General features: G+C 47.9%; 6 protein-coding genes across 6 annotated transcripts; 5 read left to right on the top strand and 1 right to left on the bottom strand.

Moving 5' to 3' along the window:
• Positions 1 to 4: 4 nt before the first annotated feature.
• F9C07_2231454 (uncharacterized protein) lies at positions 5 to 2,508 on the top strand (the record flags this gene model as incomplete). Its single annotated transcript, XM_041285527.1, has 3 exons — positions 5 to 98; positions 166 to 635; positions 688 to 2,508. The coding sequence occupies 3 exons, from the start codon at positions 5 to 7 to the stop codon at positions 2,506 to 2,508; spliced, it is 2,385 nt and encodes a 794-aa protein (XP_041145163.1).
• A 211-nt stretch (positions 2,509 to 2,719) lies between these two features.
• F9C07_2282521 (protein required for fusion of vesicles in vesicular transport, alpha-SNAP) lies at positions 2,720 to 4,282 on the bottom strand. Its single transcript, XM_041291332.2, has 5 exons — positions 4,064 to 4,282; positions 3,877 to 4,000; positions 3,491 to 3,797; positions 3,256 to 3,430; positions 2,720 to 3,200 (listed from the first exon to the last, which is right to left on the bottom strand). Exons 1-5 carry the CDS (start codon positions 4,094 to 4,096, stop codon positions 2,961 to 2,963), a joined length of 879 nt encoding a protein of 292 aa, XP_041145162.1. The 5' UTR covers positions 4,097 to 4,282; the 3' UTR covers positions 2,720 to 2,960.
• Positions 4,283 to 4,461: 179 nt separating this feature from the next.
• On the top strand, positions 4,462 to 5,052 carry F9C07_7456 (uncharacterized protein; the record flags this gene model as incomplete). Its single annotated transcript, XM_041291339.2, has 1 exon — positions 4,462 to 5,052. The coding sequence occupies one exon, from the start codon at positions 4,462 to 4,464 to the stop codon at positions 5,050 to 5,052; it is 591 nt and encodes a 196-aa protein (XP_041145161.2).
• A 132-nt stretch (positions 5,053 to 5,184) lies between these two features.
• On the top strand, positions 5,185 to 7,651 carry F9C07_1464661 (uncharacterized protein). The gene has a single exon (XM_071508111.1). The coding sequence runs from the start codon at positions 5,318 to 5,320 to the stop codon at positions 7,370 to 7,372; it is 2,055 nt and encodes a 684-aa protein (XP_071365236.1). The 5' UTR covers positions 5,185 to 5,317; the 3' UTR covers positions 7,373 to 7,651.
• Positions 7,652 to 8,323: 672 nt separating this feature from the next.
• On the top strand, positions 8,324 to 8,647 carry F9C07_7454 (uncharacterized protein; the record flags this gene model as incomplete). The annotated part of the gene is made up of 1 exon (XM_071511627.1): positions 8,324 to 8,647. The coding sequence occupies one exon, from the start codon at positions 8,324 to 8,326 to the stop codon at positions 8,645 to 8,647; it is 324 nt and encodes a 107-aa protein (XP_071365235.1).
• Positions 8,648 to 10,536: 1,889 nt separating this feature from the next.
• Positions 10,537 to 11,046, top strand: F9C07_7453 (uncharacterized protein; the record flags this gene model as incomplete). Its single annotated transcript, XM_041285526.1, has 1 exon — positions 10,537 to 11,046. One exon carries the CDS (start codon positions 10,537 to 10,539, stop codon positions 11,044 to 11,046), a length of 510 nt encoding a protein of 169 aa, XP_041145160.1.
• Positions 11,047 to 12,366: the final 1,320 nt, after the last annotated feature.

Raw genomic sequence — 12,366 nt, 5'->3', positions numbered from 1 at the left:
AGCGATGCAGCACCATCACCGTTCCACCACCAAAACTTCCCACAAGCCATTCAAGACCAAGCATGCGTCTAAGGGTGCACTGAAGGAGAAGGCGAAGGGTACGACCGGACCGCATTTTTTACTTTACATTTTAATGGTCTAGAACCTATTGCTGATGTCTTGCAGGCAAAGTTGAACGAGGAGAGCGGGGCACGCGCAAGACCCCTCATCAACAACTCATGTCGAAGCTCGACCGGAGGAATCAAGCCCGCCAGAAGCAGCAAGTGAAGCACCAGGAGAAGGCCCAAGCAACCAGCATCTTCTCCGGCCAGAGTGGCGCTCCCCGCCATGTCGCCATTGTGCCGCTGTCGGCCGACATCGATGTTGCCGCTATCATACGGTCCCTGAACGAGAGCGTGGACGTTTCTTGCGAGGTCTCCCACGACACCATCTCCCGCGTGCGCATCGACCGTTTCCGACAGAGTGTTCAATATATCCCCGCGAAGTTTGATTTGATGAATGCGCTGGATGTGTGTCGTATGGCGGATTTTGTGGTTGTGGCTCTCTCGTCGGAAGTTGAGGTTCAGGAACAAGGCGAACTTATCCTGCGCTCGATTGAGGGCCAGGGTATCTCCAATGTCCTTGCGGTTGTTCAGGTATGGGATTTTACCTGCTTCTTAGCGTTATGGTGCTAACTAGACTGCTTAGGGACTTGATAAGATCAACCCACCCAAGAAACGCCCACAGGTCGCCTCTTCGCTGAAGTCATTCATCAACCATTTCTTCCCATCCGTGGAGAAGGTTCTTTCTGTGGATTCTAGACAAGAATGCTCAAACGCCATACGTTCTCTCTGTACCGCTACGCCCAAGGGTATCCGCTGGCGCGATGAGCGTAGTTGGATGCTCATTGAAAACGTCGCCTGGCCCGAGACCAACTCAGAAGTTGTGGATGATGTTGTCGTGACCGGTGTTGTACGTGGAAGAGGACTGAAGGCGGACCGTTTAGTCCATATCCCCGGCTGGGGTGATTTCCAGATCGATTCAATTACAGCAGCTCCATTGCCGCAAGCACGAGGCAAACGTGACGATGCTATGAATGTTGATGAGAGTGAATCTTCCCAAGTTTTGGATACCCCAACTGAAGACATCGATGATCTTGCTGTTGTGGCACCGGAAGAGATCGAAATGGAGGATGATGACATGGAAATCCCCGAGGAGGAACGAAGGGGTGTCCTACTTGATGAACACCATTACTTCTCTGACGACGATTCTCACATCCCTGCCAAACCCAAGAAGCTACCAAAGGGTACATCAGAGTACCAATCCGCATGGTTCTTGGACGATGTTTCCGTTTCCGGATCAGACCTCAGCGATGGAGAGGATGAGGAAATGGCGATGGACACAGCTGGAGCGCCCGAAGACGGTATCTTCCCAGACAACCACGACGCGATGACGGAAGCCGGGGCTACCGAGTACCCCCAGTCAGAGATGTTTGTTGACCCGTCACCCGAAGACGAGGAAAGAGAGTTGGAGGAATATCGGGCTAGCCGTAGAAAGGAAGCCAAGGAGGATCTGGAATTCCCCGATGAAATCGAACTTCACCCCAATGTTCTTGCTAGAGAACGGTTAGCACGCTTCAGAGGTCTGAAGAACTTTAAGACCAGTCCTTGGGAGACAAGGGAAGACCGACCCCACGAACCAGAGGACTGGCGTCGTCTGCTTCAGATCATTGATTACAAGGGTACCAAGAACAGGACTGTCAGGGAGGCCCTTATCGGTGGTGTTAACCCTGGTATCCGCGTGGACGTACACCTTCGTGCCGTGTCAACGTCTCTTCGCAACAAGCCACAGCCGCTGTGCCTCTTCTCCCTCCTCCGTCACGAGCACAAGAATACCGTTGTTAACGTGAACATGACTTTGACCTCTAACATTGAAGAGCCGCTGAAGTCCAAGGAAGAGCTCATTGTTCAGTGCGGACCTCGCCGCCTGGTCGTCAACCCTATCTTCTCCTCGAACGACAACACCCCAAACAACGTACACAAATTCGATCGTTTCCTCCACCCTGGCCGCAGTGCCATAGCAACATGGATTGGACCCCTTACCTGGGGCGCCGTCCCTGTTCTTGTTTTCAAGAACAAGACCGTCCAAGACCCTGAGGTCATGGACGGAGACGAGCAACCAGATGTCGAACAATTGGAACTCATCGCAACCGGCACAGTCGTGGCACCCGATACGTCCCGCGTTGTCGCCAAGCGCGCAATCCTCACCGGTCACCCGTACAAGATCCACAAGAGGGTCGTCACGGTACGCTACATGTTCTTCAACCCAGAGGACATCAGCTGGTTCAAGGCCCTCCAGCTGTGGACCAGGAGAGGCCGCAGCGGTTTCATCAAGGAGAGTCTGGGTACTCACGGTTACTTCAAGGCTACCTTCGATGCCAAGATCAACCCTCAAGATTCGATCGGTATTAGCTTGTACAAGCGGGTCTTCCCTCGGAAGGCTCGCGCTCTGGAAGAGGTTACTGCTTAAGGGTTTCTTGTGTTCTTGCCGCTGGGATTTAGGATTGATATGGGCGGTTTCAAAGGGAAAGATGATATGATACCACAAAGTCGGTTGCATGAATTGACGATTCTCACCTCTTGAAAGATAGGGGTGTTCTAAAAGCATTAGGATTTCATATAGATTTCAATAAGTAGATCAGGTCAAGCTTTAATGAGTTACGATCTTTCTTTTTCTGAGATCCGGTTTCCTCGTATGGGTATTGAATGAATTAATAGCGCAGTAACACCCTATCCGAAATAGCTGAAATATGTATATTTACGAGCAAGCCCAAAAACCAAGACATGTAGCGAACCGTAAAACTGAGGTAATAATCATGATAGCAACGAACATCCAACAAGTGGCGAGGGGCGCTACTTCAGAGTTTATGTGGGGAGGTATATGTGAAACAAATTAGCAAAAAGAGATATGGATATAGCTATCTAAGAGAAATCCTCTGCCTGCTCCTCGATATTGTTCTTGATGCGGAGTAGCAGGGTTGTCTTCCACTTGTCCAACTTGCTCAGCTGATCGAACTGGTAGAGCTTGTCGGCGAAGGCCTCCTGGTCACCTTGTTCAATAGTCTGAACGAGGTCAATAAGCAACTGGTGTTCTCTTGTTGAGACGAAAGTGTTATCAATATCACGGTAGTTCTCTAGGGCGCGGTTGGTGGCAACCAGATCCTTAGACATGGTTAGTATATACTGGGCATCTTAAGGAAATGATTGGGACGCGTACATTAGTGGCCAAATGGCAGATACCGGCCTTGAGGAAGTAATCTTTGACGGACCACTTCATCAGGTTATTAGAGATGGACGAACGACCGATTCTCTCGTAGTGTTCGATAGCTTTGTAATAGTCGCCTTCCAGGGCAGCTAAATCAGCAGCTTTGAGATAGTGCTTGTTTGCAAGGCTAATCGACCAGAAAAATTAGTAAATAGCATTGTGGAAGAATGGGGGATTGACGACATACGCTTCAGCGTTATCACTGTCGAACCACTCAGCAGCTTTCTCGTAGGCTTCCAGCGCCTTCTTCTGATCACCCAGTTCCACCTCATACACCTCTGCCAAATACTGCTGCTGAGTGGCAGCACGACGGAAGTTGCCTTTTAGTACATAGTGTTGGATAGCGCTTGAGAGCACACGGGCGGCATCTTCAGGGTCCGACTTGCGGTAGACCTTGAAAGCCTCCTGTAATGAATTGGCAGCGTCATCAGGTTCGTTCAGGTTCTGTGTTTGGATAGAGGCGGCTTTTTCGAATGCTAAACCGGCCTCCTTGTCTATATTCCCACAAAGGCGCGGGTCAATATTCTGCACGTCATAGCACCGGACATTAAGCGGTGCGGGGGAGGGACATACTCTGCTTCTGAACCCGGAATGCATTTCCAGCTTGCGTGTACAAGTCTGCTGCGTTTTCGTATTTCTCTGACCGTCCACCAAAGAAGCTGAAGCCACTGCTGGCGCCCTGCAGCGCTTTGTCTGCCTGTATGTGACCATAGGACATCAGTGATCGTCATTCCGGGGTAGGTAACGGTTTTGAACTTACTTTCTGGAGCAGAACACGAGGGTCTTGAGCCATGTTGGGTAAGCTGTGTCGGCCCCAGCAACAAAGTAAGAGCAATGCAATGGAGGTCAGTTTCCGGCACTAGAGGCTAAAATTTATCAGGAGGGGTTGTGACGCTGATAGATGAAATTATATAGTTAGGCTGAGGGGAATCGGAAAGTTGGACGAGGAGTTGATCTGCCGCCCGCTCACGTAGGCGGTGGGCGGGTTTGCGTTCAATTTATTTAATTGCTTCATTTCAATACATGTTTATTTTCATGACCTTTCTACTTTAACCTCGACTGGGTTAGCTCTTTCAATCTCTACTCATTGAGGACGTCTACGGCAACCATTTATCATTTTGGCTTCGGGTATCCGTTTACACGACAAATCAAGGGACAATGCTTTGTCTACGCTCCACGGCTTCTCAGTTGTCCAGACGGATCAGTCCTCGGACTTCGCGACTTTCCAACCTGGCTGAAGTCCGCAGAATCCGTTTCTATAGCCCCAAACCCGAGCAGGTAGACGTCGATGCGCTACTTGCGAAGCCATCCTGGTCCGTCCGTTCTCTCCTCCCTGACCAGACCGCGAAACAATCGTCGCCGACAGTCACGCCGGCGCAACTCCATCACCTACTCCGCCTGTCAGCCCTTCCGCTGCCATCTACCAAAGAGGAGGAAGCTAAGATGCTTGAGACCCTTGAGTCTCAAATCCATTTCGTGAAAGAGATACAGCGTGCCGACGTGACGGGTGTCGAGCCGCTGCAGAGCATCCGGGACGAAAGCCTTGAGGCATTGAAGGAGAATACAATTGGACTGGAACAACTGAAGGACGCTCTAGCTAAAGAACGAGTGGCTGGCCGAAATAAGAGGATCCAACGCGTTGAATCTGAGAGAAATGATCGCCCGGATGGAGATGCATGGGACGGAAATGCCCTTGGCTATGCTTCCAAGACGAAGGGCAAGTTCTTCGTCGTGGAAACAGGTAACTAATAGATTCTCCAGGTGACGATGAATCGCGGATTTCTCTGCTCAGCCTTGGGAATGCTGGTGAGCGAGGCATCTATCAGTGAAGGTGGATGACAGCGCTTCTCTGGGCAGCTGAGTCAGCAGCATAGTGACTTCATCGCCCTGAAGGCGTCAACGTTACATTCTTTGTCAACTCGAACAACCTGTCGCAAAACTGTTTGTGGCTGGTCTGCCCAACATCTTCTAGCCATAGATACTTTTCACCGGTCCCATTGTTTTTCTATTATCAATGTGGAAGAATTTGAAAGAGAAACATGCCAGCAAATTCGGGTCGGCCGCCCCTGTGGCTCCGAAGAATGACGGCAACCAAGACCTAACTACTATATTGAACCGGTCCCAACGGGCAGACCTGACAATGCTGGTTGCTGCGATTCTGGAACAAATGAGAGCCACAATCGAGCAGAATTTTCATGGTTCGCCGTCACACAGTCATCAGCCTTCTCCCGACCACAAAGAAAACGATTCGGCTTCAATATCACATGATCAGCAAGGGAATCCGACCAACCAATCCGACTTTAAACCTACTGCGCAGGACCTGAAAGCCGAGGCCACCTCGCTCACAAGCTTTGATGACTGGAGGGACTCGGTTATCCTTCGGATTGGTGAAGTTGTTAACAAAAGCGAGGGTGATGACGATGACGATGATGATGAACAGCACGCCAGTACTAGCTCGCAAGCCTCTCAACAACAGGCTCCTGTAGTGCCTGAAGACCAGGGCTCATTAAAAAAGCTGCGTGATGTTTATCCTCCCGTGGAAACTCCTCTTATTCAGCTTCCAGAAGCCAAAAGACTCTTGATTCTCCATTCGCTGCTTCTATTGTTGCTCAGCCTAGAGCATTACAATGCTCGCTCGCGAGTGTTGATGCTGTACGTCGCATCTAGTCTACATTTGGATGTTAAGATCCTCAATGGTGATGAGGTCAAGGTTGCACGTATATTACTTGACACTGCCATTGAGTTGTCAAAGAATGCGGAAACACAAAATCATGGGAAGAAAAGCGACTCCTCGAGAAAGTGGAAGGTTGGTATAGCTTCAGTCGCCGGTGCAGCGCTCATTGGCATCACTGGTGGACTTGCCGCGCCCCTAGTTGCAGCTGGGCTGGGGACTGTCCTGGGGGGCATTGGACTTGGTGCTACCGCAGCTGCAGGGTACCTGGGTGCTCTTGCAGGAAGTGGTGTCATCGTTGGCGGTTTATTCGGTGCTTATGGAGGCCGAATGACTGGGCGTATGGTGGATAAATATGCCCGTGAAGTGGAGGACTTCGCGTTTCTGCCCGTCCGTGGTTCTCGGCATAGACCCCAGGATGAAAAAGAAGCTGCTAAGCAGGACCACCGACTACGGGTTACCATCGGCATCACGGGTTGGGTTACGGAGGAAGACAATTTTGTCGTTCCATGGCGTGTTATTGGCGCAGATTCCGAGGTCTTTGGCCTCCGCTGGGAAACAGAGCCGTTGATGAACCTCGGAAATGCAATGGATCTCCTGGTAACAAGCGCTGCATGGGCTGCCGGTGAACAAGTACTGAAGAAGACGTTCTTTGCATCCCTCTTGAGCGCGGTGGTTCTGCCTCTAGGTCTGCTCAAGGTTGCTCGTGTAGCCGACAATCCTTTCAGTGTTGCGAAGGTTCGGGCTGATAAGGCTGGGGAGGTTCTTGCCGATGCCTTGATCAACAAGGTGCAGGGCGAGAGATCAGTCACTCTTATAGGGTACTCCTTAGGCTCACGGGTGATCTTCTCCTGCCTCCAGAGCTTGGCCAAGCGCGGTGCATACGGTCTCGTGGACTCTGCAATTTTAATGGGTTCAGCGACTCCTTCTAATGCCCAACATTGGCGCCGTATGCGAAACGTAGTCAGCGGACGACTGGTCAATGTTTACTCAGAGAACGATGCTGTGCTTGCTCTATTGTATCGTACAAGCAGTCTTCAACTGGGTGTTGCGGGACTACAACCCGTCGAAGATGTAGCCGGTGTTGAGAACTTGGACGCCAGCGACATCATCAGTGGTCACTTGCGGTACCAATTCCTGGTCGGACATATCCTCAGCAGGATCGGGCTGGAGAGTATTGATGTGCGTGAGGTGGAACGCGAGGAGGCTGCACTGGCCGCCAAGGATCAGAGACAAGAACAGGAACGGATCCGAAATGAGCGCCGAGCAGGTGTTCAGGGCAGTGACTCGGCACATCAGAAGTTGGAGAGCGGCGAGCTGAAAGATGAGGAAAATCGCTTGCAGAAGCAGGTCGAAGAGAGAATTCATGAGCGTCTGCATTTGCGTCACAACGAGTAGGGGCGCCGGGATCAGCAATCAATAACTGATATGGAAAAGGAATATAAGGGATGAGATTGAACAAATAATGTTCTCATGTCGGTTAAACAAAGTGATTTTTAAAGTGAGCGCAAGGAACAAAGCAGAGATTCTCAGTTGCGTACGTTATAGATCATCAGACATCAATGGATGCTTCATCCTGGGCAAAGTTACTTTATCTTTCCACCATCTACTGTTGTTATAACATCACGATTACATTGCATGTTTACATGACGTACCGCATCCCAACGGAATAAATCCATTGTGTTCAGGGCTAGTGTATAAGGGATCATGGCCTACTCCAATTCCAAAGAATTGGCCTTCTGGAAACCGCCCTACTCTTCGCCACCCCAAGGTAGAAACAAGGCACACATAGACCTTTCCCAAATCTTCTAAGTTCCAAACTATATAAGGTGCATTAGATAAATGCCAATACAAGGTTGGACCAGCCGTCCATGCCGACATTTTCCATGTAACCGTTGTGGACTCACCATTGATGCTTGCCGGTTACATGGGCATTCTTCAGAAAACATTGTGTTAGCTACCATAAGGTAGTTTGTTGCCCATCCCCATGGTTAGACCGTCCAAGTAACTTCCATGAAACGGTCTTTTCCCGTGAACGACGTATCACTAGAGGACGGGATACAGAACAACCCCGAATGTAAATTCCATGAGATAGTTGCAATGCAGGAATGTCTCCAGTTGATTTTTCAATCGAGCCATGAGGACAAAACTTGAGTACTCGGTGATTGAGGATGTCTCCCCGCGTGTGCGTTAGGCTCTGGTAGGCACGAAGCGAATCCCTCAGGTATAAATAGGACCTTGATATCGTTGGACATGTTTCCAAGACAGTCCTTTGCATCCTTCCCAGCTTTCAATTGACTTTTTGTCTGCTATTTTATCACCCTACAACCGAAAAAGGACTTCGACAAGATGAGCTCGCAGGTAACGAATTCCAGTCCTGAAAAGGAAAAAGTGAAGCTGTTCGCACGAATGAAACTTCCTAATCTCGTGGGCGAAGACAAAGCTTTGAAGGACGCTAAGAAAGATCCCAAGGAATTGAAATCAGTAGTGGACGGCTGCATGAACGGGCTGCTGTGGAATCACGCAAAGACCACGGTTTCTGAGAAGAACAAGAACCATAAAGTCAACTACTTTTGTGTGAAAATGGGAGAATATGAGGAAGGTTCGGAGCCCAGTGTGGAGGAAGCGAAGGAGAGGCTGATTTCCATTGTTTCAAATTGTTTAATTCGCTAAACCGTACGGACGAGGTCGAGATGTATGAGAATGATGGCATTCTTTGATTAAACAGCTCAGTGTTGTCGCTCTGTCTCGTTTGTATGAGTGTTTGGATGGGTAGGGGGTATGGAGGTTGTTTAGGTTAGAAATCGAAACGGATTGATTGATCTCATGCTCGTGAAAAACCACTTAGATAATTTCTTGATACCAGAAATCCATCTTATGAGGCTGTTAGAACATACCGTGTATGTCATGTATGTCAAGTTGCCGCTTTTCCGCCGAAGACAACTTTGAAGCAAAAGGGTGGTCTGTCGAGATCGAAGCTGACATCCGACGTCCCCTTGGCAAAGGACAAGGACAGTACATTGAAGCACAGTACCTGCAGCTACCAAGACAGAGATACACTCAAAGGGATTCTAACTGTATAATGGACACTCATTCTGTCGAGGTCATCTCCCCATAGCATCATTCAACTCACCGGCGGCATGTAGGAATCTCTCATTGACAGGGTGCCTGTATCACCCACCTTCGGACTCTACCATATCTCCGGGGATGATCTCGTGACAAAGCTTCCACTGTACCTCTTGCATCATCGTCTTACTATTATGTGTTTTATTCATGAAAAAGAGTATCATCCTATTCTGGTGATATAGAATGGTATCGCCACTTCGATCCTCCTGATCTTTACAGGTGTAAAGGCTAGAGGTCTTCCATCCTAACTATGGATGAATTGCTTATGCCTATGGGTACTTCAGTAGGTTCATTCTTAGTCTTGACTTGAGTATTTCTCTGACTGAATAAAAGCTGGGCTCCTCGGGTTTTACAGGGGTGATGCCCTTACCCACAATGAGCTTGAAAGTCCCAGTGACAATCTTTCCGTGCCCTATTACAGTACCTGATGACCTGCTGACAGCTCAGTATTTGTTCTACTCCGGGTCAGCTGTCTTACGAATTCTCTGGCATTTATTTATGGCATATGATGAGCCCTGACTAACCTGCGACGCGAAGGGACTGTCCATTCAGACGACCACATGGCATATGCCTTCCCAAAGACTAGAGACAAGAAGACAGAAGGATAAAGATAGAATTTATACGCTGCACACTACTAGTCATGCAACCTGTGTACTCCTTCTGCCATCAGCATTGTTAGGGACATCTAGTAGTGTACTACATTGTATCTAGCATTCAAAGTGGTAGCATCTAAGTTCGAGACCTCTGTGAGCTCTTAATATAATCAACTGCAGAGTATTTCTAAGATTATAGCATATAGTAATACTGCAGAGCTACTTGCAAGTCATCTTCCGGTAACTAGAGATCTTAGACGGTGATTTCCCTGCGGATTCGATCATTTTGCTTTTTGCCTGCATTGTAGCTTTCACCCCAAGGATTACTCCGTTCTGATTGTTAATATTCGTACTGAATTTCCATGGAAGTTGCCATTATCCTACAAGTTATCAGAAGATCGCCGTCTACATTTGCCAAACAAGACGGATAATAACGATATCAAGGATATATAAAGCCAACGTACGTCTCAGATTACTCCTACAAGCGATTCTCAGAAAACAACTCAAACACCAGCGACCACAGACACGTCCTCCTACGTGTGCATCTTTAAGAGAAATATCTCATCTTTGAGTGGACTTGTCTCGAGACATCTCTAGGACTGTTTCGGGCAACTGAATAGAAAGTCGAAACGATTGTTTTGGCTCTCAAGGACTATATACTCTCCTGTTCAAACCCGGTCTTACGAGCCTGCTTTTGGAGTATATAACCTCCTTCAGGGCTTCAGAGGACTATGATAACAAGTCAACACCCTGTTCCCTAGAGCTCAATACATATGTTTATAGTTACCTCCCCAATAGGTTCGAGAGCTACCACAAGGAGATCCATTCAAAATACTCCAGACAATGGCCTCTCAAATAAACCTTGAAGGCAACAATTGGTGGGCCGAGATTGATGTCTCGGGAGTCAACAGCAGCCTTGAACACAACTTTGATCCTATAGCGGATGGCAACAGCCATGAGAAAAAGACAAGATTCGCAGCCATAACCAAAAAGATTATTGAGCTTGGCATCATGGAAGTGAGCATCGTACCAAAGGATAGAACTGAAGAAAGAATATGCTACCCCTTTTGGATAGGTCAGTACCCGACGGGTAGGGAACCTACCAAGGAAGAGGCGAAGAAAAAGATGGTGGAACATCTGGACAAAGAGTGGAAGGCTCCATCAGAAACTCTAGATATACTTGAAGAATTCTGGCGCCGTTCCCGAGAATGGTTGGCTCAGAGAGCCGAGTCTCGCCAAGAAGGTTTGTATCGCGAAGACACCCCTGCACCCTTTGAAACCCCTCCAACACCTCGAATTCGGCAATTAGAAGATAATGAACTGCCTGAAGACACGACTGATTGCTGGCTATGAGGAGAAGCAGTCTTTTGTCTGGAATCGCGGGTATGGTGGCATATTGGTGAGGAATGGGGATGTGGAGAGGTATTGCCTTGTCTTGTTTCTTTTGTCGGTTTGTTTTGAAATCATGAGACAATTTCTTTATTCTATGTAGTATCAATCACTTCGATCTTTTCTTTTAGGATTAATGAATGTTCTTTATGAAATGATTAATAGTGATTATGACGAATACCAGATAACCCAGATATCGGATAAATTTCAAGTTCCTCTAAATCTATTAACATAGGCGTATTCCGAAAATCCTCTGCAATTGTTTTGACATTCAAGTAAGCAGTTGAGACAGTTTTGTATCTTGTATGCCCTTAGTGCAATGAATGAATATAGTAAATGGAATTTACCACATTGATAGCTATCTTCAACTACTTTATAAGGAATGAGGTTCCCCAGTCTTGTGAACGGTTATTATAACTTTCCTACACTTCCACTACTGGCTACCTATGAGGGTCACTCTGAGCAAGTTTCAGAAAGCGCTTCATACAGAATTCAACCACAATGGATTCCTGGAATTTTCTACAGAAGGTATACTATGCTGAGGTCAATCTACTACGCCATGGGAAGAGAATAATTGATTACGATACAAGGCGCGACCGCAAAGACCGCGATAAGACAGAGAAAAATGCAGCCCATGTCATACAATATATCAAGCAAGGGATCCTCCATGTGAGCGTTACAGAAAAGCACAGAAATGAAACGTACACGGCCCCTGGTTGTATATTCTCGACGAAAATGTCCAGTCGCGAAAGGCCAACCCAACAAAAGGCGGAGGAGGCCATGTTGAACTACCTTGAAGGTCTGTTCCTCGGAAAATCAGCACCTGATACCAAAAAGAGGTCACAGGAAGAACTTCGTACTCTAGGTAGGCCTCAAATCGAGGACAGCCATACTGTATCACATCAAACCGTGAGCGATACATCCGACGATTGGTTTGAACACGAAGTATACTACTGAGTCAACAGTGGCTGGTAAGCCTGTGAATCAGTTTCCTTTATGTTATTCTCAAGACGGCTCTTTGTCCTGGGGTGATCTTGTAGAGAATAATGTAAGAAATATAAGTCTTTGTTCTTCTGTGAAACAGTGTCTTTATAGGGTTTCAGTTTTTCACGTGTACTTCTATAAGTATAATAAATTCGTTTGTAGAATGGTCAGCATTGATGGGAAACGATACTAAAGGACTCCGGTTTCGACTGAGGTTCCAACATCAAGGTAAGATGTGCCGGCAATCGTGACAAACTCGCATACTATACGCAGTCTAAACTTGTAAAAGTTAGCAGGGAG

This window comes from Aspergillus flavus, chromosome 3 (assembly GCF_009017415.1).
Source record: "Aspergillus flavus chromosome 3, complete sequence".
In the NCBI taxonomy this organism is placed as follows: Eukaryota; Fungi; Ascomycota; class Eurotiomycetes; order Eurotiales; family Aspergillaceae; genus Aspergillus; species Aspergillus flavus.
This window is presented reverse-complemented; position numbering and strand designations above follow the sequence as displayed.

Coding starts and splice junctions, on each gene's coding strand:
- F9C07_2282521 (XM_041291332.2), bottom strand. CDS start 4,096: ATGGCTCAAGACCCTCGTGTTCTGCTCCAGAAA. Junction 3,798..3,876: donor ATTCCGGGTTCAGAAGCAGA/GTATGTCCCTCC, acceptor GTGGGAATATAG/ACAAGGAGGCCGGTTTAGCA. Junction 3,431..3,490: donor GACAGTGATAACGCTGAAGC/GTATGTCGTCAA, acceptor CTGGTCGATTAG/CCTTGCAAACAAGCACTATC.
- F9C07_1464661 (XM_071508111.1), top strand. CDS start 5,318: ATGTGGAAGAATTTGAAAGAGAAACATGCCAGCAAATTCGGGTCGGCC.